The 27,894-nt window shown below is 38.0% G+C and overlaps 1 protein-coding gene across 11 annotated transcripts in view; it reads left to right on the top strand.

Annotated features, from left to right (window-relative positions):
- Nucleotides 1-26,705, top strand: part of lmo7a (LIM domain 7a) — a 34,276-nt gene extending 7,571 nt beyond the window's left edge. For 2 of the 11 annotated variants that reach the window (XM_047156035.2, XM_047156032.2), the window contains 29 exons: nucleotides 4,943-4,973; nucleotides 6,413-6,612; nucleotides 7,694-7,937; nucleotides 8,315-8,596; nucleotides 8,872-9,156; nucleotides 9,486-9,620; nucleotides 10,045-10,794; nucleotides 11,982-12,011; nucleotides 12,599-12,710; nucleotides 13,273-13,415; nucleotides 13,658-14,336; nucleotides 14,728-14,982; nucleotides 15,595-15,709; nucleotides 16,403-16,564; nucleotides 17,776-17,951; nucleotides 18,045-18,108; nucleotides 18,406-18,456; nucleotides 19,363-19,388; nucleotides 20,212-20,319; nucleotides 20,515-20,607; nucleotides 21,444-21,802; nucleotides 22,107-22,148; nucleotides 22,326-22,381; nucleotides 22,588-22,746; nucleotides 23,043-23,244; nucleotides 23,893-24,150; nucleotides 24,564-24,672; nucleotides 25,153-25,255; nucleotides 25,836-26,705. In XM_047156035.2, the coding sequence (XP_047011991.1) occupies nucleotides 7,729-7,937; nucleotides 8,315-8,596; nucleotides 8,872-9,156; nucleotides 9,486-9,620; nucleotides 10,045-10,794; nucleotides 11,982-12,011; nucleotides 12,599-12,710; nucleotides 13,273-13,415; nucleotides 13,658-14,336; nucleotides 14,728-14,982; nucleotides 15,595-15,709; nucleotides 16,403-16,564; nucleotides 17,776-17,951; nucleotides 18,045-18,108; nucleotides 18,406-18,456; nucleotides 19,363-19,388; nucleotides 20,212-20,319; nucleotides 20,515-20,607; nucleotides 21,444-21,802; nucleotides 22,107-22,148; nucleotides 22,326-22,381; nucleotides 22,588-22,746; nucleotides 23,043-23,244; nucleotides 23,893-24,150; nucleotides 24,564-24,672; nucleotides 25,153-25,255; nucleotides 25,836-25,858 (4,986 nt within the window). In that variant the 5' untranslated portion in view covers nucleotides 4,943-4,973; nucleotides 6,413-6,612; nucleotides 7,694-7,728 and the 3' untranslated portion in view covers nucleotides 25,859-26,705. Of the gene's footprint in view, nucleotides 1-4,942; nucleotides 4,974-6,412; nucleotides 6,613-7,693; nucleotides 7,938-8,314; nucleotides 8,597-8,718; nucleotides 9,157-9,485; nucleotides 9,621-10,044; nucleotides 10,795-11,981; nucleotides 12,012-12,598; nucleotides 12,711-13,272; nucleotides 13,416-13,657; nucleotides 14,337-14,727; nucleotides 14,983-15,594; nucleotides 15,710-16,402; nucleotides 16,565-17,775; nucleotides 17,952-18,044; nucleotides 18,109-18,405; nucleotides 18,457-19,362; nucleotides 19,389-20,211; nucleotides 20,320-20,514; nucleotides 20,608-21,443; nucleotides 21,803-22,106; nucleotides 22,149-22,325; nucleotides 22,382-22,587; nucleotides 22,747-23,042; nucleotides 23,245-23,892; nucleotides 24,151-24,563; nucleotides 24,673-25,152; nucleotides 25,256-25,835 lie in introns of those variants that run through there. The other 9 variants (XM_047156034.2, XM_047156033.2, XM_017469934.3 and 6 more) reach the window with 8 other exon arrangements.
- Nucleotides 26,706-27,894: the final 1,189 nt, after the last annotated feature.

Here is a 27,894-nt window from a genome sequence, read left to right as displayed (position 1 = left end):
GTAACCATGCCACACCTTCCTAGCCCTAGCAACCACACTGATCAGCTGTGGTTTATCTGCTCCCTGTGGTTTCTGTGTGTGTGTGTGTGTGTGTGTGTGTGTGTGTGTGTGGTGTTGTGCCTGTTCACTATCAGGTCTCTTTCAGTGTAGGCAGGGTATTGCTTCTAATTATAGAATGGAAAGGTCACTTTTTGATAGTTGGGGTAAGACATGATTAGTGGGTTGTTTTTTAGCTTGTGTGTTTTTTTTATTTTTATTTTTATTTTTTTTATAAACACTCTTATTGTGTTGCTTTAGGTTCGTGCTTATGTTTACACTTTATAAACAACGGCCTTTTATGTTTTTCATGACATCTCTTAAATTGAAACCTGAAGCAAGAATATGCTGGACATGTCAAATGGGAAGCTTATATAATTTCTTCTGCTTTTTAGATGATCGATCGTTAATAACCAATTACTGGATAATTAGTAATGACTGAATTTCGTTATGGATTTATAGCCATATAGGCATGTAGTGCACTTTGGTGTGCATAATGAATCCATATCGACAGTGTGCTTGCTTTTGACTCACTCAGAAAACTTAAAACTATGGCCTTAATACAACTCTGCCATCTTCCCAGATCTTTGCTAGCAAAAAGAGAAAAGGTTTTTCATAGCACCCAGATGGCAACAGAAAGAGATGTTAATATAAGGAACTGTCCAGTGCATTATTGCATCATTACTCATCAGACCATGAAAAGCAGGTATCTCAGGATAGGCAGCTTCCAGTCATAAGCATCTGGGCTTCTCCTTTGCTTTATTCTACTAAAATGTCAGCATATGTCAACTTGTGTAGTGTCTTTATATGTGGATTAGGAACAAATATACCTTGATTTGATGCCTAAATTGCAGGAAAAACTTAACTTCTTCACCCAGTAACATTGATCACCAGGCTCAGACTTACTTGGAAGTGCATACTATTAGTTCTTGGGTAGTTACTGAATAATTGATAATAATTACTGAATAATATGCTTTATGATGACTAGATGACTATTAACCAGAGAGATTAAGCATTTCAACATTTATATGATGTAGGTAATGTCAATCAAATGCCTCACTGTCTCTTTACAGGCATTTTCAACCAGTAATAGCTGATAATCACATTTTAAGTTAATGGGAGTTACTGGACTATGGCCTGAACACATCTTGGTGAAATGTCAGATCATATTATTACTGTATCATAGTTCAGAGGTCTTTGTTGCTGTTTCATATAATGACAATGAAAATTAAAAGTGCTATATGAACTTTGCGCTTGGGTCAGTGTAGTCCTGTACTCAAAGTCCACTTCACAGATTTCCCCTTTCGCCCCCAGATATATTTAGAGAGATAAATAGATAATTACATTCTCTATTTCATTTTATGTTTAGTAATTAGTATTACGTAATTATATGTTCCTTCTTTGTCGTCGTCTAGGGAATTTTTTTTTGCTACTTTTATTTTTAAGCTACATATTTTCTGTTCAGGTCATACTTAGATATTTCTTAAACAATAATTAGCATGTAACTTAAGAAATTATGAAATATCTTTTAAAATATATAAAAGAGTCTGGTATGCAAGTTGAATTATGTAACTACACACCTAGAGCTGTCTCTCAAAAGCAACCAATCATCTTTATGGAACATTTGGATCATTTTAATCCATCATTAGTAAAGTAACCTTCAGTAAAGCTTTTACCAGTGTTATAGTATTTGTCAAAAGTTTTTCATGTCTTGTCTGTGCCCTGGGTTTGTCTTCATTTGATTTTCAAATCATTTTATGTCTGCTCTCTCACTTCAGAGGCATTCAAACTATTGAAATTTGATACTTGAGTGAAAAGGAAGGGCAGATGCCTTGATGAATACAGTGTTTGCTCTTTGGGTGTGTAGTTCTGTATGGTCATCACTATCACAAGAGCACTGATGGAGTTATGCATTGCATAATTGTGAAGGAAAGGATTTTGGTGAATAGGCTGTGTCATAAATGGGCACACAGGAGGGTTGGGTTGTGTATGGGTGTTGGGCCTCTTGAACAACTCTCTTGAAAAAATAAACCTTCAGGGACATATTAGTGTCTTCACAGCTTATGTGTTTATACATGGACAAGATGTGAGCTATTAGGAAGAAGTGTTTGACATCAACATGACTGATGATAAATGGAAAATTTGACTGGAGATAATTATTTACCAGCTGAGTGTTAATGAGCAGTGCCATGAAGTCTTAATAGCTCAGTAGGCAGGGTTAATATATATTGTATGCATGCATGCATGCACACACACCCTTTTACTGACAACAAATTGACAAAAAATTGTTCTGAATGGAAGTATTCGCATTTTATGAAAAAAAAATAAAAAATTCCTGCCTATTCTCACATCGCATTGCTTAGTAGGGCTTGGTGAGGTTTGACTGGCATGTGAAAGAATAACATTCTTTACAAGCACTATGCATTATGACCAGAACACAAGCAATGCCATACTTAAACTTGAAAACCAGACATTCATATCATTCATAAGTGAATGGGTTGCCTCACCCTTAAAGCACTCTATCTGTCTTGTACACATACAGAGCATTTGCATGGGCTTCTGTGATTTGGAACATCCGCCTGCTCTATCCATGATTGCATAGTCAAGGAATGAGTTAGAAATGAGATATAATAGTGATTTTATAATATTTGTATCTGTATGCATCTGGATGGAAGTATATGCCACTGTTTTTATCTGTATGACTACTGTTGTCTAATTGAGGGGTTGCGAATTCGACGAGTACTCATCGCATAATGTCAGGAGGAATTCTCCCATTTCAACTTTAGGTCAGCATTTAAAAAATGGAAGGTTTTCATTTGAAATGAAAAAGAAGTAAGCTGTGTTGTATATTATAGGCCCATTTTTTATTAAAAATGCTCAAGATTAATAATCAGAATTTGCATTCTCATTTGTCTTTCTCAGGCCATCTGTATGAAGTGGATGTTTAAGTAGACATCACATATTAGTCTTAGTACATCTTCTATTTCAAACACAGATTCTATTGATAAAGCATCAAATCATTTAATGGATAAAAATATGTCCAATGTTCTGTACAAAGAAAAACAATTTAATGTTGTCCCAAAGGTTTAATTAATGGTTTTACCCATTTAATATGCTTGTAAAATCTGAAAACCATTACATCTAAGATAAGGTTTTTCCCGTGGTTTTCTTTTGAGGGAAGGAAATAGCATTTTTCCCCTTACAAGTATTTTCCTTGGTCTTGGATGGCAACATACACAACCCATAAAACCAATGGAGCTGCAAGTGTCATGATAAGGTGGTAGAGCATGTATTTGTGGACCATCTTTGATTGTTATAGTGGTTTCACATAAATGTCCACAATTATATAGCTGTTTCATTAAGTATTTATCACTTTTCTTTTGCTATTATCTCCTTTTCCCCACTCCTTTTTCAGCCCATCAGAAATATGAAATGGAGTATGGTGTATGTGGCTGAGAGACAGTACAGCACTCCATTTAAATCCATTTTTATATCTCTTTTTCACATGAGCTGATCATGTGAGTCCACAGTCAGGCCCCTCGGATTCAGAGCAGAAACCTTTCCTTTATTCTGAACTCATTCCCCTGGGAAGTCTTTAGCTTTTGCAGAACACTTAAATTAATATTAGGCAGTCTGTGCTGATGTAAATTGTTCCTGAAATTTCCATACCAACATCCAGTGTGGACTTTGTTACAACCTATGAAAGGGAGACGAATTTCTTCCCCCCTCACAAGTTTTATTGGAGCAATAAATCTGTATTATCTGGTTGACTGAATACCTTGTTTAATTCACTTCAAAGCACCTGTTGTGTTTGTTCACCTACTACTGAAAAGCCACAGGCCACAAAGCACCATCATTATCTTCAGATCTGACTGGCTGAAGTTCTGATTTTAGATATCAGGCCAGAGATTAACTTTGTTACAATGTGTTGATGAGTTTTGTTTCATTCGAAAAATCAGTTTTACGGGGTGTTGGAATGCTGCCACTGTTGAGTAATTGATTTTCCATTGGCACGATATGTGAAGTTCATGCTTTTCTAGCAGGTTCATCCAGCTGTACCACTGTTATCACTTCAAAGGTTCCCTGGCATGTGCTGCTCCTGCTATTGTATTCCTAACGTCTCAAAGAATGTACCATATGGAGATGGTCTAGTCACACTGTGTGTGGCTTTTCTTTTCAAAGTTATTTAGCCCTTTACACTCCCAGAATAACCAAATACAAATTCCCCACTGTTGCATCTACATTCTTTAGTTTAATTGTAGTTACTGAATAATATGCCTTAAGGTGAATAGCTGAATAATAAGCAGAGAAGTTAAAGGTTTAAGCCTTGTTGTGTAGCCTGTACCTTACAAAAACACAGTGGGAAATGAGGGCCAGTGTCAGGAGTTGTTATGTGCGGTGATTGGAAGTACATAAGAGTGCATAAAAATCCTATAATCTGCCTCTTTAGCTTTTATTAATGTTTTTATACATGTCACTGAGGTGACAGAAAGGACCAAGGAAGAGCAAATAATTTGCAGTCCAGTGGAGGCTCCTGGGTCCAACTCTGCTATGTCAGTTATGTTTATGGTTGCCCTTTGAAACCTTATGTGACAAAGAATTTTTATGATGATTTTATTTAGGAGCGGCCACACTTGTGAATGTTCAGGTTGTACGTGTTAATGTGGTTACCACTTTGCTGTTGTAGTTGTGTAAGGCCTGTGTATATAGGCTGGTGAGAGTGACTGTGTTTTTCTGCCATCCTGCACTGACATGGATCCTTTTGTGCAGTGTTGTGAGGGGAGCCTGGCACCATTTGGATTGTGCTCTCACTTTCCAGCTCTTTCAGTCAGAATCACTGTATTCTTTTATTGTCCTTTTCCCACGCTGTGAGCAGTTAATAAAATACAGCTCTTATCTCATGCAGACATCAGAAGACCAGCAGGAGTATTAAAAATGTAAGTGTAAATGCTGCCACATTCCTGTTAATGTCAAATGTTCATGATTCTTATGTCATACACTGACATATGACATACATGTCATACATGTCATACAGGGATGCATCGTTTTACTGATACGATCTGGAATGGATATCGTTAATAGTGGATTTTATTAGTTTTTCTGAATCTGTAAAACCTTTACCTCAACTGTTTCCAAACAGTGGTATGTGTATTATGGGCTCCTTATTGCCTACTAATATATAATAAAGGGTTGCATCGACATGTGCAGGTTTCAGGGTCAACTTAAATACAATTAATGCTTCTGATATGTATGATAAATATAATACACTAATAGTTACATTCATACCCAACTATTCTCCTTCCTGACAAAAAGATTTACAACTAGGTTTTGTGATGAAGCTACAGTATTGAGTCTTTATTGTAATTGCATTTTCAGGTTCTGATAATAATCTGCACAGAAAGGCACAAGTTGATCCATTTTATAATGGAGCTTACTTAAACCTAAAGGCTTATGAGGGATTAGTAGGCAAATCAATTTATAAGGTGAAATAGAAAAAAACACATTGCTGATCTTTTGACATGTATAGCACTTTTAACCTAGGGAATTCTAAACAGACATTGCTCTAAATCCTGGTTTCTGCTCAAAATTTAATTTTAAGCATATTTACTCTGGCATTGCAAACAATTCCTGTTAAGAGTTGAGCAAAGTGTTTGCATGAAATCTTAAATTACACAGTAACATGAGCACATAGTTGATATTCTGCATTCACTGTGTTTACAATGTTCATTTTATGCGGTATTATACATATAGATATTTTATATTTAGGGCAGTGGTGGCTGGGTTTGGGTTACTGATCAAAAGGTCAGGGGTTCAAGCCCTAGCACTGCTAAGCTGCCACTGTTGGGCCGTTGAGAAGGACCTTAACCCTATCTGCTCCAGCTATATCATGGTTGACCCTGCACTCTGACCCTAAATGTGACAAATAAATACGCCATTTTCTTGTATAGATATTGAATATTTTGAATAAAAATTTTAAATATGGTCAGGCTCCAAAATGTATTATACATCTACCAGCCAAAGGATGTCTCAGCTGTGGGGGTCAAAGCCAGTGGCAATCTTCTTTATACAATTTCTTTAACAGTGAGCACAGTATATCCATAAAAAAAAAACATGGCTGAAGTCTTAAGTGTACAGGTTCTGCTCCATGAAGCAGTGTCTGACTGAGAATTTATACTGACAATCAGAGAAATACTGAAGAGCTGAGTCAAGTTGTGTGTGTGTGTGTGTGTGTGTGTGTGTGTGTGTGTGTGTGTGTGTGTGTGTGTGTGTGTGTGTGTGTCTGTCTGTCTGTCTGTCTGTCTGTCTGTGTATGTGTGTCTTCACGCGCATGCGTGTGAGTGCATGGGTGACATTCTTCCCCTTCTGTATTGGACAGGCACTTGAAGATTACGCTTCTCAACGGGGCAGTGTAAGAGACAGCGCCATTGGAGACGGCTGGTACTTTAAAAGACACAAGCTCTACCCACTACAGGCTGCAAAGCAAAGAGAGGACTCATTGGACTGCTTGAACTCACTTGACTCTGGGACTTGCAGAAAATCCCCAAGATACCCCAAGACTCAAAAACAGCACTAAGTGTAAGACCCCATATCTCACAACTCTTTACCATTTATTTATGATATTTGTGCCTTTTTTCTAAAAATGATTCTCATGAATACTTCTAGTATGTAATGCATTCTGAGCATGCAAGTTGCATATTTGCCTTGTTAACATTTGCAACTGATAATATTTGAAATGCACACTTGACACTGCTTGTATAAATAGTGTCGGATGAATGAAAAGAAAAAAAAAAAAAATATATATATATATATATATATATATATATATATATATATATATATATATATATATATATATATATAAAACAAGTTTCACACATACACAGTTCTGTGCAGAAACCATCCATTGGTTTACAATCAAATGGCCATTCAGTACTAAATTATTTAATTATTTGCTGTTAAACAGCCAAACAGCATTTATGACGAGCATTATTAAAGCTGAGTATGACAAATAAAATATTTACAGATTATATGAACACATGGAGGGATACTGCACTTTAATATTGACCTGCATAAGTAAATGTAAATGTGCTGTTTGATTGAAAATGGAATTAATGTGCTGTACATTTTCCCATAATTAATGTTTGCCACCAAATAATTGACAATGAGTACTAAATGGCCATTTGATTGAAAACAAAAGGGTAGGCTCTGCTTTGACAGGACTGTTATTGAGGATAACTGGTATGTTTTTGTCAAACTGTGATTTGGCTACATAGTTTGTAAATCAAATGCATAGTGCCCCCTGCTGGTTTGACTGAGGTGTTTGTCTTTAAACAAACTGAACACAAGAACACAGTCCTGCAGTTGTTCAGACACCCCCCACCCATTCCTACATTGTGGTACAAGTGTGATATTCAGCAGACACCTGCTGGTTTTGGTAGTTATTCCAAATGTCCTCCTATCACACTTTGTCGATCAGAATTTTGTTTTTCTCTGCAGGAGGTTAATTAGGCAGTTCTCTAGACTTGCTCTATGTTCACCTCAGTGAGACATTCCCCTATAGACCACACTAGCTTATAAATGAGCTTGCCGCTGTTGTGTATGTATACATTTCTAAGAGAGACATTTCATACTCCTGAATTTCACTGTTCTCTACTAGGCTGTCTCAGTTACCCTGAAACAGAGCTGGTTTTCATGATGGCAGAAAGCAAGGAGTATCGCCGTTCGCTGGTGGTCACTCCAAAGGCCAACACTCAGTTCAACCAGTTCCTGCCAAGCAAAGAAAAGCAGACGGGCTACGTTCCAGCACCACTACGCAAGAAGCGCTCTGACTATCGCACTGATGAAAACAGACGCAGCTGGGCCAGTCCCATGTTTACAGAGGAGGATGGATCTTTCTCTCGGTAATTTCAGTCCTCTTAAACAGATATTACAGTGATTCTTTATTTCGAGGTGACCCAGGTTGCAGGCATTATCCATCACAGTAGAGCCTCCTTGACTAAAATTAGTCTTTAATTCTGCCAGGGAGCTTTAGCACATCAGTGTTTCTGCTTGGAGAAAGACTAAAGCTTCACTGTTAGAGCACAGATGACTGAAAGGTGATACTTATATGAATGTCTTACAGTATATGATTGGTGAGGCTTTGTGTTTGGCTAGGACAAGTGGAAAATTTCAGAATGCCTTGCTTTTTCATGCCACACTGTGTTGTACGTATGTGTGTGACTCTTCTGTATGAATGTATGTCTGTGCCAATTTATGGATGATGGGCATATGGTAACAGGATAGGCACAGGCTCGTCCTCCATCAATGAACTAGGCACTCAAAGTTCTACACAAGTTGCCTGGCCGTTCGGGTATGAGAGCAGTGATTCAGAGGCAGACCGTCCAGACCCTGACCTCCTCCTTGATGATTTGGCCAGCCGCCGGTTTCACACCCCATCTGTCATCACTCCCACCAACTTTGCATTACCCATGACCTCAGGGGATTCCACCACTATGCCCCAAACCACCAGGCCAAAGGTTATGCTTACTAATGTGCCCCGACCAACGTTGACCTATCTCAGGTCAGAGACACCCCAGAGACTGTTGTGCTATAGTATAACATAACCATTGCTAACATCCTCTTTGTTGTGGGTTGTTTTTTGTGGAGGGTAGCGTTTGGGGGGGGGGGGGGGGGGGGGTTAATTTTTTTTTTCCATGGTTAAAATCTGTGGCCGCCTTCATTTTATTACATTTTGTTATGTTTTGTGTTTAATATGTTGACTTTTATGGATGATTTAATGTGTTCTGATGAGTGGCCATGTGCAGTTACTCATGCATTCAGCTCTCTCTTGAGCAGCAGTGAAACTAGACCTCCTCAGAAGGCTGCTAGGAGGTCTGCATCTGCTGATGTCTACATGTATGATGACTCGGCGGAAGAAGATGATGAGATTGGTTATGCTGATCCTGTTCAGGATGACCTTTATGCTCGTAAAGTGGGCCTGACAGTATCCCAGCCCATTTCCACTGTACACCATGATAAATTTCTCCCAAAGTTCTGGACACCAGAGGAAGACATACATGTGCAGAAAATCAGACTGGGCTCTCAGCGTCGGCCCTGGTACAGAAAGATCCAGGGTTTCAGGTCTGTCTGGCACTGGTGAAAAACAACAACTAACATTAAATACATAGACATAACTTCAAATTGCACATTTTACTGTTGTTATTTTTGAAGACCTTTTAATAGATATATATTCAACTATAAATATTTTATGGGCTTTTACTTCAGTCTTTGCATGTGATCAGAATACATTCCTATATCTTCATTTGTTTGGTCTGCACTTCTGGTCTGGTCTTCCTTCTCCTGGCTAATAGATTTGGGCTCTCTCTCTCTCTCTCTCTCTCTCTCTCTCTCTCTCTTCCTGTCTCCTTTCTCTGTGCTTTCTCTTCATGACCTGCCTGACTTGTGTCTAGTCAGAAGAAGTCTGGCTCATCCTCAGAGGACTCCGACTGTGATGTCAGTCCCCGGCACTGTGTGTCCTCTCCCTCTCATTCTGAACCCACTTCCTTACACGCACAAACTTCACAGCTCAGTCCCATCACTCCCAGGTCCTTTTCACACTTCCACAATCAGTAGCCCTGACTTATCGTACACTCACACACTAGCTAATTCACCTACTCAGCTTCTCTTTACTGACCTACACTGTTTACTTCACACAACATTAATCTTATGAATGATGTCCTTCTCAATAAATAACTAATACTATATCTGTCTGGATTTATGTATCATATAGAATACACTCATGTATAAAAGTAGTATTTTACACATGTAATTTGGATTTTTAGAACAAATTAAGCAGCAGATTAATAAGCAAATAAGTAATTTAAATTAAATGAATTAAAATTAGCACATTACGCAATCCTGTACACTTATTCTCATGTCTGCTTGCTTTGCTGTCTTGTACTATTGCACACTATCCCTTTCCTCTGAAATTCTTCTGCTTTCTTCTTCCCTTTTTCACTCAACATATAGTCCTACCACACAGCCACTCATGCTCATGCAACAGACTTCTGGAGCCCAAAGGTTTCAGCTCCCTGATTTCTGGCCCAGGCCAGACCCCACCTCAGGTCCAAGACTTATTAAGTGCAAGAGACACCCATTATTAGGGCGGGAGCACCCTAACGACCCCTACAATGTTTCTGAGGACATTCTCCCTGACTTGGACAATGATGACATGTTTAGCCGCCGCACATGTGCCTTCAACTCTAACACTGAGCTGGCCAGGATGAAATATGGGGGTCTACTTACCTCACATCACAGGTCTGAGCCATCTATCAGAGTGGTTACTCAGCACAACGATGGCAAATCTACTTACCCTGACATTGAGAAAGACGATGTGCTCACCCGCCGGTTACAGCATCATTCTACGCTGCACCCTCTTTCAGGAGCACCTAATAACTATCATCCTGTGCCTATTCCTGAGTCCTGGGCCCTGCCACAGAAACTTCAGGCCAAGATATCTGCCCCATGCCCACCAATACAGGTGGCTGCCCAGGTGTGTGCAAAACAGAAGGGGGATGCACACCGAAAAACAGATGATATGCTAGTTAGGAAGTTTGGAATTGTACATGTCCAGAATCCCACTGAGGTATCTCAGAGGTCATTTGGAACTCAAACAGGCCCAAGTGTGCCCTCATCCTGCAGCGAGGAGGATCTCCAAAAATGGCATGCCATCAGAGAGGCCAGTCGCCTAAGATATAAGAAGAGGCTGATGGTGGAGAGGTTAGGCTTCTGAGTGTGTAGGAATGACCTGAGTCCCTGCATGCTTTCATGGCCTCTGATATCCCTTTTATATTTATCCCAGTAGTAGCCTAACCTGGATTGTTTAAGTACGCTTTCAAATGGTATTCTATTGCTCTTTAAGCCTCTGATTACTAGTAATAATTTTGAGATTATTATGTAATGTAATGAATAGGCTAGAGAACTTTGTAAACAGTATTAATTGATGTACTTGGGTGTTATTTATTTCTCCAAAACCTTTTATTTGTTAAAGTGCATTGCTAATATGTTTTCAGATATATACAAATACGTTAAGGATGCATGAGTGAGTTTTCCACAACTCCATCAAAAAGGCATGAGTGATATTTAATTATACATAAATGAATGTATAACAATTCTGGGGGGTTTGTGTGATTTTTATTTTTAATTTTTTTCTAAAGGATTTGGATTGCCTGGCATTTTGTCTTGCTCTGCTTTTCTGATAAATAAATGTATTACTAAAAGCTTTTGTGATGAATTCACCTAACAAAAACGCGATATCAAGACTGCTTCCATTTCAGTCAGCTAGCTATTCCCTAAAAGAGGTTCAGAGGTTCACACAGACTTGTGGAAGTGGGAGTGTAATGACCAAAGCTGTCAAGGAATGTGAAAACCTGAGTAATATCTATAAATAACAGAGCCAGACATAGCCACTCTTTACAAGAATGCCAACAGACTGTGCTGCTTAGAAATTCCCCATTGGCATGAGATGCAGTAAACACTAGAAATTTCACTTTTGTCTCTATGGAAATGTACTTTCAAAACACACCCAGCCTGTAATTTCCAAGCCAAACAGTGCCGTTGGTAGGGTACATTCATACCTTTAACCTATTATGAAGAGTTATATCATCTTAACATTTGCGGAACTACAGTTTCCTATGAAGTTAGTGTACCTCTGACTTTTCCTTACGTGAGTTATAACCAATAGCTTGTGTTCACACAAACCTGAAGCTACACTGTAGGTCGTAGAAAGGTGATATCCACTGTATAACTGCTTCACTTCTGCTCTGTGAAGAAAAGGTGATTCTCTGGTAACTGCACCTGAAACATTTTGCATTTAACTAAATCTCTAAGTTGCTGTCAGCCAGATGTTAATCTAAAATGCACAAAAATATGACCTGCCTTCTGTGTGGTTCTCTTTGGTTCTCTAGACTCATGCAAAAGAACTCAGAGACTGATGGGTGAGTAGATGTCTGGGACCAGGAATGTGGCATGGTGTGTCCAGTTGTGTTGTCATGTCCTCGTTGCTTTTGTGTGGTTCTGCTTGCCCCAGCACTAAACATTAACATTACTCACATTGCTTTGGTCCCTGTGGGCTGCACCCCAACTCTTTTCATCACAAAACAAAGAGGACTCAACAGATACACACAATGCTAGCTAATAAAAGCTGATTTGCATTGCACTGTATTGAGGAGTAGTGCATCGGTAATTCAGGAAATATCCAGAGCATTCAGACTCTCAGATTTCACATATACAGAACAAGCTCACTATACTCAGTGAGTGGCGTTGTGTTTTCCTGAGTACTGATGCTATGTATGTATACAACAGCATTGCTAACACCAAGGAATATGCTCTATTGTGTATAAAAAGCTGTGAATTAACCATTCTGAGTAACTTCTTTCCTTTTCAGTATTTTCTGCATCCATGTATATAAGCTCAGTGTGGAAGATGGGGTTCTTCATTCTTTGTTTTTTCTTTATTTCCAGAATCACACAGTCTGTGTACTTTTTAAATTATAAAGCATCACTCTGTGAATTTGTGTTGACAGGTCTGTTTCATTGAGTGATATCCCTGTTGAGCAGGCAGTCCAAAGTGTACGCTATGAGGAGCTGAAGAAGTTCCGTGAGAATTTGAAGGAAAGTGAAGACAAGTGGCAGGATGTGAGTAACACCTCGACCCCCCCTGCCTTTTGTCTGCTTATGAATCAATGACAACAGTGCAGTTTTCTTAGTGCTTTGTTGCTCATAAGATATATTCATGATCTAATCATTACTACTCTGTGAGAGTGGCTATATTTTCCTTGTCTTAAACGTCACTGCATGTGCGCATACTGTAAGAATTGCCATTTTCTAAGTTTTGCAGGATGTTTATAAGGTTTATATGATATGACGTATTTAAGGCACGATAAAATGTAAATAAGTGTTATAATCACACAAAGTGGCATTCTATTTCTGAGTATGAAGCTGTGTCGTGAATGTGACTATGTTGGAAAGGGCTATTTCTCCACACAGTATTTAGGTCACATACGGGCCCCAAATACACAAGGCAAGTGGAGCCAAGAAAATAAATAGCACACCTTAAAATCTAGTCCATGTCCCCCCGCCTTTTCCCTCTCCCTACTTCTCTTTGTCTCTCTCTTTCTGACACTCTGCTGTTCTATCTTTGTCTTTGACTGAGCATGTGAGAGGTTATGGACTTTGAGCATCAATGTCTTGTCTTCAGGATCTCAATAAATGGAAAAGCAGGCGCAGGAGTGTTAACTCGGATATCATGAAGAAGAAAGAAGAGCGAGAACAGATCGAGACACTTACTATAGGAAGCAGCACGAGGAAATCAAAGACCTTCAAGGAAATGGAAGAGGAGAGGTAAAGTCCACATACACACAGATATACACACAGATATCTGCCTTATAATAAGTGTCTAATTACCTGATATGGTTTTTTCCCCCTAGTCATAAATGTAGTCTTGCACCTAATCTTGCATTTACTGTTCTACAATTGTCTATATAACCCTACTTCACTAGTTACCCTAGGGAAAATGGAGCTTGTGTGTGTGATTGTAATTTAATAAAGCCTACCGCCATCCTCCTCTCCCTTTCACTATGCAGGGAAAGCCAAACACCGGGCTTCAGGAGTCGCTTTGCAACCTTCTCCACTTCTGAAGACCAGGATGTCTTTGATGAACCAACACCCAAGACCAGGGTTTTACCAAGCCGCAGCATGACCATTGATACTCCCTTCTCCCTGAGGCAATATAAAGGGGGCTCTCTGCCCAGTTTGGCAGATGATGAACCTGAGGCTGGCAGCCTGGTATCCGATGAGGTAGATGCTCCATCTAGTCCTGTCCCATCCAGCTTAGGGAGCACTCTAAATACAAGTCAAGGAAAACAAACTAGCATCTCCAGCAGCCACAACCTTCTGGATGATCCAGTTCCAACCAATGTCACCAGCAAACCCAGTCTACTAGTGCCCATCAACACCACTCAGTCAAGTCGCACCAGCACCATCTTCAGCAATCCTCCACTGGAAGCCAACAGCAGCTCAAAACCAATTACAAAATCCAGCAACTTTGTTAGCCCTGTGCCTGCACCTAGGCAATTCCAAAGCCAGCCTTCACTGCATAAACCGGTCTCAGCAGCAACCAAACAACCCATTGCACCTCAGGTTTCTGCCTCACTTCCCAGGAGCTACCAGAAATCAGATAGTGCACGGATCACTTCTGTCGTCACTCCCAGACCTTTTGGTGCCCCAAGCACCAAAATTACCTCCTTGCCACGTGCCTATACGGTGAGACTCCTCATTCACTTTCCAAAAAATCCATTATGAACTTGTTAAGAAGTTTTGAGGGAGAGATGAATGTTCACCTAATAGCTGTTGTAATCTATATACAGTCAGTGAATAATCTTTTTGCAACCGAGATGAATATAGAGAAACAGTGTGAAGTAGTAATAAGTTTATTAAGGAAAGTGTTATGCCACATAAACATGTTTGCCTTGTAATTGGTTATGTGACCTGTTATATTCAGTGTCTGGGTATTTTATGCCACATGGAACTATAGTAATGACAATACTAAGGTTATATCCCATGTAGTATAATCTACATTCCTTAAGGTTTGCTATATGCAGTGATGAATTTGAGCAACATTTCCACACTAATACTATCCTGTACCTGCTCCCAGGTGGATGACTCTCGGAAGCGCTTTAATGGTGAGACAAACAGTAGTAAGCAAACTACAGTTCCTAGCCGTTATGCACCATTTGTTAAAGAAGATGAGGTTAATTCCCAGACCAGTTCTGTTCAAAGCAGTAGTGAGGATACAGGGGAGGAAGAGGAGCAAGTGGTTCCCCCTCCTCAGACTTCCTCATCTGTCACTCCAGTCAGCCGTGTAGCCCCACAACCCAAAGCAGTGTCTCTTTTAAATAGCTCACAGCAGGTGAGTTTAAGGTCTAGTATTTTTTGTGAGAATCTGTTTGCACTGACATAGGAACAAAAACCAATAGTTATAATGAAACTCAGATATGTGTGCTTTAGTTTGTTTTGTGTAGCTTTTATAACTTTTGCAATGATAAACTTGACATATTATGAGCATTATGTCCTTGAAAAGAATGGTAAACAACCATATATGGCTATTATAATGTTTTCAACTGCTTTATTTTTAAATGACATGAATCAAGACCATGAAGCCTATATTTTAGACATATCTACTAATTCCAAGCATAACAATTCCTTATTTTGTTGGCAGATCATTTTACTTCCTGCTAGACATAAACACTCGAATTAAGCAAAAATAATCTCCTAATCGAATAAGACAATTTTGTGTGACATGAGCACACATATCTAGAAATAAGCTTAATAATCATAGTTTTTTTAAAGCAATCTTAGAAAAATATTAGTTGAATTTGTCCTATATTTAAGATGTATTTACTTGCTAGAATATAATTTTTGCAGTGCAAAAACAGCTCACTTATTAAATCTTGTGCTGAGTGGGTATTTTAAGACAAGAGAAGGTTTGGATTGGCTGAACTATCCTGTGTGTGTCTTCTAGGAAAACTACAGTGAAATGAGGATCAGCCTGAACCAGAAACCCAAGAGCAGTCATGACTTTGGCTTCCAGACTAACTGGGACTCCATGGGGGCTGTTGTTAAATCTTTACAACCAGGTATAAACAAACAGATGGATGAGATTTGTTTTGTGAACCATGATATAAATGGCTTTCCTCTTTCCTCATTTTTTAATGAAGAAATCATAAGCTCTTAATTAGAGAATACTGCAAGGATATATTAATGAACTAATCTTTGTGTTCAGCTGTAAGCTTAATACTTGGACAGTATAAGTAAAGCTATATGTAAAGCTCACATATAGTATTTAATGTATAATTGAATTAAATTTTATCGTAAAGTTGTACAGGTAAGATGTAGAAAAACTCAAATGGCTATTGTCGATGCTCAAGTGAAGCGCATCCTGTGGCATCCTGTGACTATTGAGCACAGTGATTTGGATTTAAATTACTATGGTTTGTTAAAAAGAATAAACATTATTGTCATTATAAGCTTGACCTAGTCTTGATTTCACGAGGATGTCTAGAGCTAAGGAATTTTTATAATTGGGTTCAGCAAACCTAATGGTTGACAATGGAAAGCATTTCCTTCATGCCAATAAATCACAGCTCAGGACGAATCAAATATGTGTTGCACATATCTCCAAAATAGAAAGACAGGACCCTTTTGGTGGTGGATCAAAGTTTGTGAAGACTGCTTAAGACTCTGCTTAATAAAAGTAAGAGGACATGATTTAATGATTTGCAGCACTTTCTGTGTGTCATGAAACAGTGTGTACATGTGCATTTTTATAGGTAGTCAAGCAGAGCTGTGCCACCTGCAGGTCGGGGATCAGATCTTGGCAGTTAATGGGCAGAAGGTGGCAGACATGAGCTACGAGCAGTGGAAAAGGAACATGGATGAAGCCCTGCAGCAGGGTAGCCTGTTTATGGACATTCGCAGACAGGGAAAGAACAGTAAGTTTATCCCCTCATCCACACTCCTCTGCATTCTATGTGTTTGGTCAGAGGAAACAATGCCTTCAAGCCTGTTTTACCTGAGTGACTCTTGCAGGTATGGCAGATGCAAATGGTCACACCATCAAAGCAGAATTAGTGCAAAACAAACAGTGAAAGAGTTAATCGGTGTCCCTGCTAGGTAATACAGTCAGTTGGTCAGGCTGTGTTTTCCAATCATTTTGTTGCCATTCCTTTTGCAGTTTAGAAAAATGTTGTGGTGGCATTCATTTGAAGTAGGAATGTGGGAATGTTCTTCCTCCTGGGTTGGTAGAGTCACATACCATGATATGGAAGATGTGTATATCAATCTTTGATGACAATGAGTAACACTGATAACAGTCTGCAAAAATTTTTTAAAAAGGCACATTTAAAACAGTAGATGTTTAAATAATGCAAGCATTCTTCTCATAGTCATGTGTGTGTATTCAGATTCTAAACATGATAATAGACTGTTATGCTACTTTCATATAATACTTACATTATCTAGACTAACTCTTAGAAAGAAAAACTTGTAAGCATTTGGGGATATGCCAGGTGTTAATTAGAAACTTGAAAAATAGTACATTAATTTTCAGTTTCCTGCCACTATGTGTGCCTTAACTATCTCCGTGGATGCATCTGCCTGTCTGTCTATCTGTCTTTTTTTTTCTCAGTTTTTCCAATACTAATATCTGTCTTACCCATGCTACATGTGCTTTTATTCACTGTGTGTGTATCCTGTGTGAGTAGTGCAGTGTTAAACCAGCATGTGAAGCTGTGCTATTTAGTAACAGTCATTATATTTACCAGCAAGTATATACCATTAGGAATCTTGTTAATTACTTATTTACTAATACATTTCTTCACCCTAATATTATAAGGTTCTGCCTCCCATTACTTCTTAACTAGTAATAACTTACAAAATTAATGTTTTGATTTGTTTGTATATACTTATCCTCACATGTAGGTGTGCTAGGAGGTGTATGCTTGTTGGTAATGCTGGTGTGTGGTGCTTTGTGTATTGCATGGCAGGGGAAGGTGGTCTGTCTCTCAAACCCCACTTTTAGACACATAGACCTGATAGCAAAGGCTGTTTTGTCAGACGCTTGTGTGTAATCATGTGTCTGGTATTATATTTGCTAATTTTCTGTTTTTAAAATCTTTGACTGTGCCAATGACACAACTATCAGATTGGGGCAAAGACCTACCTTCCCTATCATATAAAAGCCATAAGGTCATCAATCTCACCAGTGCGGATCCTCTAGGTTCCCCTGAGCCAAATGCCAACATGAGCTTGGACTTCACCTCACGCCCAGCCATGGATCCCACTGTGAAATCTCTGAATGTCCGCTCCCAGCCTGTCAATGTGAGCAACTCAAGCACTGAACATGAGAAATATGATTCTTCATTGCTATAATATATTTGAATGTTTTTATATCACTGTTGTACTATGTTGTAGAGTCTGCCTTCCAATGGCATTAATGGTGGAACTAATGAGGAACCTGTGATTCTGAGAAACAAAGGTAAAGCATATATCTCATAGATTTACCCGTTCTGTGACTGAACTACACTAAACAGAATGGAAAGTGCATTGGATGTTGTGTTTTATGCTTGGTGTGTAGAATGTTTGTTTTGCTTTCCAGGTTTTTTTTTTTTTTATATTTACTGTCGATTTTTGTTCATATGAATAGTAATTAAATTGTTTTCAATGCAATATTTTCCAAATGTGAATCAATGAATCTGGATTTCATTTACTTGAGTTGATTCTTGTCCTTTTCTCAATCTCTGTCCTTTCCTTAATCTTTTTATTATCCATGTAGAACCCATTTCTTTAAAAAACCTTAAAAGGAGATCGGAGTTTTTTGAACAAGGTAAAAGAGCAGCCCCTGTTCACTATGTATTTTTGGTGCTGGGCATTACAAGGCCTTCATGCTGCCGTCCTCTTTTCCTTCATGCAGCCGAAGCCGTTGTAACTCACGCACCCTTCCCTCAGGCTCTGCAGAGAGCACAGTCAGTTTATGTGGTAAAGAACACTGAGTGTGCAGTGTCTGTCCACATCAACGCACTGACATGCTGTCTGCAGTAGCATCAGAGCATATAAATATGAAATAACAGAAGGTGTAAAGTGGGAAATTATTTATTTTTATAGTGTAAACTATAATATGTAGCATATATTTCTTTGGTCAGAACTGTAGTAGGGCTTCACAAGACTGCATACCAAAACCATATCAACACCCAAATAACCTCTAAGACTCAACATTATAATATATGCTAGGCCTCCACTGATCAGCTCCATGTCAGATACTGCATTCATGAATAAATTATTTAATAAAAAATATTGAGATATACTGATTAACATGCAGTGTTCCCCTCTTGGCCTACATATGTACATCTCTTGATGTAAAGTAAGAGATGAGACTATAGTAGGATGCAGTGCGGTGTGTGTTGGTATGGCGTTCAGGTTGCCTACAATGTTCCTCTTCCCTTTTGCATGCTGTGCTGAGCATGGATTTGGTGTCTTGCATGTAGCTTTCGACTATTTATGTTGGGAAGTGTGGGCTTTTTTCAAGTGGTAGTTTTTGCTACCTTTTTGCATGTGACTAAATTGTGAGTGAATTGGAAATAATACTGTGCACTGATAATACAATAACAAAGATTTCTCAGTGTTTATTTCCATGTTACAATTCATACATTTATTTTTAGTAATGCCATTATAAAAAGTTACAATTCAAAAATTACTCTTCATAAATCCAATCTAATTTTAATTTTTCTTGTAGGTGGATCTGAAAATCAAATACCAGATGTAAGTCAAAAAGTGTGCTCATAATATTTGTACAATGTGTATTATTTGAAACATGTTGTAGTCAGCCTGTCAGATGATGTGAAAAGAATAATCAGAATAGTATGGGAAAGCACTGAATTTAAATTTCTTTTGCCTGGGGTTAGGGATTAGGTTAGGATACTGTCTCTAGTAATGACTCAACAACAAAAACAAGAACTGCAGCTCAGAGTGCTTTAAATAACATTACTAGTGAGAAAATGGTAAAAAAATAATTCTCAAATTCTGATCGTTAAAGAATTTAGCTGAAAAAAATCAGAAGATTTTATAATAATATATATATTATTATATTATTATATATAATATATAAGATTTAGAAATTCTTAGAAATAAAAAAACCCAGTGCAAATAATGAAACAAAATAATAAATAAATACTGTTTTACTATTTATGTAAAATATTAAATAGTATGTTGGAATATTTTATCCTTTAAATTGTTTTTACTATTTAAATTAAAAAAATTATTTGTATGCCTATTTAGACTTTTGTATGATAATTTTTTTTGTTTCTTTCTTTATGTATTTATTTATGTATTTTTATTTAGTTAGTTATTAATGTCCTAGTTTCTGCCATGAATTTAGCCCTTGATGCTGGCATAGCATTAAAAAATTAAACACCTAACCTAAACAGTAAGTAAAGGAGAGGACAAAAAGGAAATATCAAATCAATATATACAGTCATAGCTATGTGATATACTTGGTTCATATTGCTGTTGATAATTGTAGCTGTGTAGTTTAGTACATGTGTGCTTGCTGGTTAAATGACAGAAATGTGCCTGTGTTCTCTAGCTACCAGTTCCCTCTCTGTCAGCCTCCTCTACTCGCTGGTCCTGGGACCCAGAGGAAGAGCGCAGGCGACAGGAGAAATGGCAAAAAGAGCAAGAGCGCCAGCTCCAGGTAACATTTGCACCACCTTTTTTTATTTGAGCTATTTATGGTCTGTTAAAATTACTCTTTGTTTAACTGTATTTACTGACAGATTAATGTTTTCCTGATAAACAGATGGATAAGGTTACGGCAAGCTTCATTTAATCTGTTTTTTAGCTTGTGGCCCAAGCTATGAAAAATGTATTTTCATTTGCTTTCCTGCAGGAAAAGTATCGACGAGATCAAGAAAAGCTAGAGGAGGAGTTTAGAAAAGCCCAGCAAGAGGCTGTAACAGAAGGCACAAAACAATATCAAGAGGTATCAAGTATTGTTAAAAGAATCCACTCAGTTTACTTGAGTAAAAAATTAGAGATGCTTGAAATGTCTTCCATGGTTAAAATAATAAATAATAAAATCATATATAAAATATATGATTAATAAAATCTTCTATTACATGTACTCAAGTATCAAGGTACTTATGTATCAAAAAATAGATTTAAAAAAACAATTGATCAGAACTTTTCTCTGATTATATATGCGACTCACCTCACTGCAGTCTTCGGTGTTTGCTAATACTAGATAGCTAGCTAGCATGAGCTAACTTAACAGGATTTCTGAGAGGATTTTTAAGACATAAAAGACTTGTAGTGTATCGAATATATGTAGTCATCTATATGTAGGCCTAGTCGATTTGAGTACAATAAATAATAATAAGGTTTAAAGCCAGCATCAGTTATGATAATGGTGTGTGGCTTTCAACATTGCATGCCTATGTTAAATTTCAGTTAGCGAATTAGCTCAAGCAGTAATGTAATTTGTTTGTCTATAATGTTGTTTCTCCAGCTATGCCATCAGAAGAGTATCTAAGTGAAGTAAAACTTTAAGTTGATACAAATAGTTAAAGTTGAATAAAGTAGAAATATTCACAAAGCATTCTCAGGTATAATACTGAACTATTTCACCTTCATCGCTGTATACAAGTGATAATCATGACCCTTGACTCTGTTACATTTGATAATAAAACATTACTACAGCATTAATATATGATTTATACTTACAAACCTTGATGTACAATGTGTGCTTATATTTAAAAATGTAAACACCAATTTTTCCAAAGAACCCCAATGTGAAATATTTGTGATGCCACTAAACAGGAGTTGAGGAGCCTTGAGCTGGAGAAGGAGGCTTCAAGACTGGCCCTCAAAGAGGAGGAGGAGAGGAGGAGGAGAGAGGAGGAGAGGAAAAGAAAGGAGGAACAAGAGCACCTTGAGGAGGAGAGGAAAATAAAGGAGGACCTGGAGCGCCTTGAGGAGGACAGGAAAAGAAGGGAAGAGCAGAAAAAGAGGATAGAACAGAAACGCCTGGAAGAGCAGAGAAAGAAGGAGGAAGAGGAGCATAAACAATGGGAGGAGGAAAACCGAAGGAGAGAGGAAGATGCACAGAGACTGCAGAGGAAAAGAGAGGAAGATGAGGAGAGGAGGCGCCAAGAGGCCCATCAAAGACTTCAGGCAAAGTAAGTAGCTGTGTTCTCACTTAGATTCCTGAGTATTTGGTTGAGGTTTGGAGTAATTGTGGCACTGCATGTTTTCTGAAGCTGCATTTTAGAGTTGCCATGCAATAAAAAGAGTTCTGTCAAGTGCGTTTACCATTGCTGCATGGTTTTGCTGTGAATAACATACTATATACTCACTGTTGTGTGTTGTCATGCATTAACAACTAGACCACAAACCAGACCAATCTTTATTATTTGTGCCCATTTGTGTTTGAATGCTATAAACCTCTGCTTCTCTGTGCTGCTTTTGCTGTTTTGATCACAGTGTTGTGGAGTATACTTTTCCTGAGCTATCCTACTCACACAGGTAAATTTAATTGTTTAGTTGTGGACACACTGTATGTGACAAACTGCATTGAATGTGCTTTTAAGAAGATTAGTTGCCTAACTCAAAAAAAAAAAAAAAAAAAAAAGTTTTTGTTTTTATAAACTCACACATAGCCTATATAAATTTTGTAACCCTTTTTGGTTAACAATTTTCCAGGGCCAAGTCCAAATCTACTCCAGAGCTGGATGACAATGACAAAAATGATATTAAAGGTCAGTATATTCAATTAGATACAGAGTGTGCCATATGTGAAGTTGCATCAGATCCTGCCGCATGAACGTAACATTGGACTAAGACTTACACAGACAAAGTCTTGTATAATGACGCTAATTCACAGAATTTACAGTTAGTCTGGTCAGTACTGAGCAGTACCGAGTAGTCTGGTCAGTACCGAGCGTGTGTGTGCGGCTGTATGCAGGTGTGTATAGCAAGCACAGGGGCCTGGCAGGTTGGCTTCTGGAGGAAGAGTTACGAAGGAAGAAAGATCCTCATATCCTGAGACATCAGGCTGCATCTGAGCTGGAACTAGAGAGGAGAAACATCCTTAGTGCTATGAGATACAGTAACCCAGAGAGAGGTGGGCCATGGCTTGTGACCATGTCGATTATGAAGCCCAGCCAATCACCTGATCAGCAAAAATCTATGATCATTAATCTAATCAAGTCTGATTGAGAGTGTGTTCTTTCTTCACCATTCAATCAACGTGCACGAGAACTTGATTCAGGATATAAATGCCATGTACACATGCTATACATGTGAGCCAACTGTCTGATTTCAACAGTTTCAGGCTTGAAATGAAGTGATGTGGTGTGCATGTATTTATATTTATGATACTATCTCTGAGGTCCTGTTCAAATAATGTCTTGTTTCCAGCCGTAAGCAGTGGTCTGGGTGAGAGCGCTCTGTATAAGTCCAGCCAGAATAAGAAAGAACCATTATCTCAAGCTGAAGCGGAACGGCAGCAGATCATTCAGGACATGAAGAAGAAGACTTCATTGCTGACAGACAACAGCTGGATCCGTGAAAGTGCAGTCGACAATACAAACAAACAGCCAAACAGCCTTCCCATGAGGAGGTCAGTGTATGTTATCTTTAGCTAACATGATGGGTTAAAAAAAAAATGTGAACAAATTGAAGGACAGTGCTTAGTGTCTCCGTGACATTCCTATTTTCCTATAAACTTCATTTCCTTGAGATATACAGGTGCATCTCAAAAAATGTGAATATCATGGAAAAGTAAATTTTTTTCCCATAATTTAATTCAAAAAGTGGAACTTTCATATATTCTAGATTCATTACACATAGTGTGAAATATTTCAAGCTTTTTTTGTTTTAATCTTGATGATTACGGCTTACAGCTCAGGGAAATCAAAAATCCAGTATCTCAAAATATTACAATAAAGAATTTATAATACAGAAATGTCGACCTTCTGAAAAGTATGTTAATGTATGCACTCAATACTTCGTTGGGGCTCCTTTTGCACAACAAAATTTGTGTAATAAATCTAGAATATATGAAAGTTTTTTTAAATTAAATTATGGAATAAAAAATTCCATGATATTAACATTTTTTGAGTTGCACCTGTACTGATGTCTTTAAAAAAAGCTTTAAGTCAATGCAAATATATAGAAATATGCTTAAATTGGCATATGACGTTCTGTATAATACCATAACTATACAAAAGTGACTGACTGTGATTTGGCTTTTGTACTGGCTTGATAGAGGTGAGTCTCTGGACAACCTGGACATGACGACAAACCGGCCTTCCTGGAGGTCATCATGGACTCCAGGCACCACTTCCTCCATTCCAGACTATAGCCGTCCTTATTCATCTCTTACTGATTCTTCAATCCAAAGTGGACGTCCAGGTGCTGCCACAGTGCCTTCATATCAATCTCTGAGCTCCCATAGGCCATCATTGCCCAATTCCACATCCAGCACTCGCACAAATCCTGAGAATCAGCCATCCTCACAAAACAGGTACTTTGTGAAGGTTTTAGGGTTAGAAATGTTCTGGAACATCGTGAGGTCAAATCCTAGAGCTGCCAGAGGCTTGTTGTTGGGCTGTTGAGCAACACCCTTAAAACTGTATATTTTTTAACCTGTTTTTAAGCATTTTAGTTTCAGCAACTATGAGCAAAGCCCTCAGCCTTACAGTCTTACATTGGCATTATACAATGACCAAGTTAGGATTTACAATATTTAGGGAATATTGGCCTCTAAGAAAATAAAGTTAGCTGTAAAATTAGCTATACCCCCAGGGCTTCGACATTCCATTATTTTCCTGTGTATTGTATTGTGTCTAGAGTGTCTAAACACAAACAGAATAATTTGAATCATGTGGTGGTTCATTTTGCTGGTCTCTCAGGTCATGTTTACATTCTATAATTTAGGTCAGTCAGTGGCAAGAAAATGTGTACTAACTGTGATATGCCACTGGGCAAAGGAGCAGCAATGATCATCGAGTCCTTGGGGCTCTGTTATCATTTACAATGCTTTAAGGTGAGAGTTCTGAACACCCTTCTCTTGGGATTTGGGTCAACCTGGTTACTAATGTCTAATGTCTAATCTGTCTTACTCAAACTTTATTACTCAGATCCTTCTCACTTTGCATACATGAAAAAGGAATAATTGAAGCTAACATTTTGTCCCTCTGGAATGCTTGCATCTGCATCAGGATGATTGTAACAGTCCAGTTTCTAGGGGAATTCACAATTTCTCTCTTTGCATTTCCTTCTTCTATATCTGCGGTGTTGCATATTCCCCGCTGAGCACCCCACTATCACACCTTCATAGGGTTTATATGCTTGTATCTATTTTTATTTCCGGTTTGTTCTTGAGCCTGTTGGTGAATGGTTTCCTCTCATATTACGTTTTTAAATATAACTTACTGCCTCTGAGTCAGAGATCTGTCCATTTAGGGGCATATGCACTTGGCCTACACAGTCTTCTTACTCTGCATCCCTGTGTCTCATATTTCAGTGCATTCAATGCAAAAAAGATCTTGGCGGCAAAGAAAGTGGTGCTGAAGTCAGGATACGAAACAAACAGCTCTTCTGTAACTCCTGCTATATCCAAGTCAAAAGTAAGCCATCATTCACTCTGCACATAAATAGCAACAAGTGACAAATTAAAAGAAAAAAATATGATAAAGTGTCTTGGGTTACCACGAAAAGCTAGAATAGTACCTTGGAACAGAGTGGACAAGTCTCTGGAACTGTACTGGAGGGATGAACACCATTCTTCCAAAAGATTCCTTCAATTGGTATGATGATGGTGGTGATGACAATGCCTAACCGATGTCAGTACAAAATCTCGCACTGGGTTGAGATCTGGTGATTCCAAAGGCCATAGCATATGATTTACACAATTTTCATACTTGTTAAACCATTCAGCAAGCCCTTATGACCTGTGAATGGAGACATTTTCATCCTGGAAAGGACCACTCCCAACAGGATAAAAATGCTTTGTATTGATTTTCAGTGATGCTTCTCTCTAAGAAGAAAAATGAACCCAAACCACATCAGCAAAATACCCCCTACAGCAAAACTGAGACACTGTTTTTCATTTAATTTGTCACCAGTCTTTATATCATAGGTCAAACTAAATAAAAAAAAGAATTCTGTTTATTTTGACGTCATGGACAAATTATATTCCCTCCACAGCAGGGCAGCCCACTTCCATGTGACCTCACTGGATTATTGCAGATTGAGGAAGAACCTGGCCCAGATACATAACCATGAACACTATAACTAGAGCTATGCATGAGGACAACACTATGGGATGACGGTCAAAATTACACAATAAACATCTGTGATTCCTTTTTTACCTAATAGAGGGGGAGAGGTAAAGTTATACGTTTCCGTAAAAGTATTACTGACTATGCTCGCACAAAGTACAATTGGCATGCATTCACTTAGAAGCTAGTAATCTATTTGAAATTATTATCATTGTGTTCTTCATAAATGAAAGCTCTGGATGATTTGTCATGAGAGACATATGTCATGAAGGTCTGTTTTGTAGTAATTTTTGGAGTGTTAGAATCTGCTGGTTTTCTCATTGCTTTTCAAGTCTATCTTCATCAGATGTCTGCATGTTACGGTGTGTCGCAAAATCCTGTTATCTATTAATCATATATTTGTGATGGGGAAAGACTATTTAGAATACATTTATCAAGAATATATTTAAAAGTGGCATGGTTTGTAGGAAGAGTTTTATGGAATCCATTTAAGACATTGAAGTGAGATTTCCCACAAAGTAAAAATCTTATACATACAAAAGGAATTGTATTCACCAATATTTGTAAATAAAGTGACCAAATCAAAATGTATGGCTTAGTATAAATCATTTAATTGATCCCCAGCTTAGTACCACATACTATTATGAGCTTCTGAGATGTTTATTTATATATTTTACTTCTTATTGTGTTGTTGTGTCTACTGTATGCTGTGTGTATCTAAAGAGTTCTACACTTCTCAGCACAATGGGTTATGTGTGCAGATTAAACATGGTATGGACTACATTTGATTAACTTACAGCAGTACTATCATTTACTGGACACTTACACTTTATTAATATACAATTAATCAGTTAACATTTGCATATTATATTCAACTGAAAATGTTATATTGATGATGCCATTGATAGTAGTGTTACAATTTCCCTTCATTGGAATTAAGGAGCCTAAACCTGGTCCACCATGACAATGCCCCTGTGCACAAAGCTAGTTCAATGAAGACATGGTTTGCCAGGATTAATATGGAAGAACTGCACAGTATCCTGACCTCAACCCCACTGAACATCTTTGGGATGAATTGGAATGCCGACTGCACCTCAGGCCTCCTTGCCTGACATCACTAAATGTTCGTGTGATTGAATGGGCAAATCCCCACAGCTACACTCCTAGTGGAAAGCATTCCTGGAAGAGTGGAGGTTATTATAACAGCAAGGAGGGGGACTAAATCTGGGAAGGGACATTCAAAGAGCAAATATGGGTGTGATGGTTAGGTATCCAAATGCTTTGTGATACAAATACTTTCTGTAGAGTACTGTTTATACTGTTTTTAGGAAATATAACACAATTATTGATCATTCATATTCTTCCATTTTATTAAATTCTTATTATTTTATTATTCTGCGATTTTATTATATTTATACTCTGAACGTTATAAAATGTACCCATCAAGACAACAATATAAGCATCTTATCTGCATTGTCTTTAAAATCACCAGGACTGTTGGTTTACTCTCAATAATAACTGAATGAACTGTCACTTTTTTCATGGTCAGATTTTGTTCTTTTAAAAGATTCTTCCTGATACATTCCATCTTTTAAAAGAACAAAATCTGACCATGTTTTCAGCCATTGTTCATGTTCAGAGGCTCTGGATGAATTAGTTAGTTGCTACCATCTTAACTTTTAAAGGTTTTAGAGCTTTTAAAAGAATTTAGTACTCTGATTAATTTAGGAAGAGTCACACTAAAACATTATCCTCTACTGTCCATGCAAAATAGATCATTTATATGCAGCCTCACAAAGACCCTGGGTATTGCAATTGACTTTCAGTCAGTGATAGAATATTCACATGAAGAATTTTTGTGTAATGAGTATTTCCGTCATCTAAGACACCCACCAACCTCCTCCTACTGCAGGCTGAATTCACTTTAATTTTAGTAGACATGACTGATGGCACTTGTATCTTTTACAACCCCAATTCCAAAAAAC

This window comes from Ictalurus punctatus, chromosome 6, assembly GCF_001660625.3.
Source record: "Ictalurus punctatus breed USDA103 chromosome 6, Coco_2.0, whole genome shotgun sequence".
NCBI classification, from domain to species: domain Eukaryota; kingdom Metazoa; phylum Chordata; class Actinopteri; order Siluriformes; family Ictaluridae; genus Ictalurus; species Ictalurus punctatus.
Note: the sequence above shows the minus strand (reverse complement) of the source record. Positions and strands in the feature narration are given on the sequence as shown.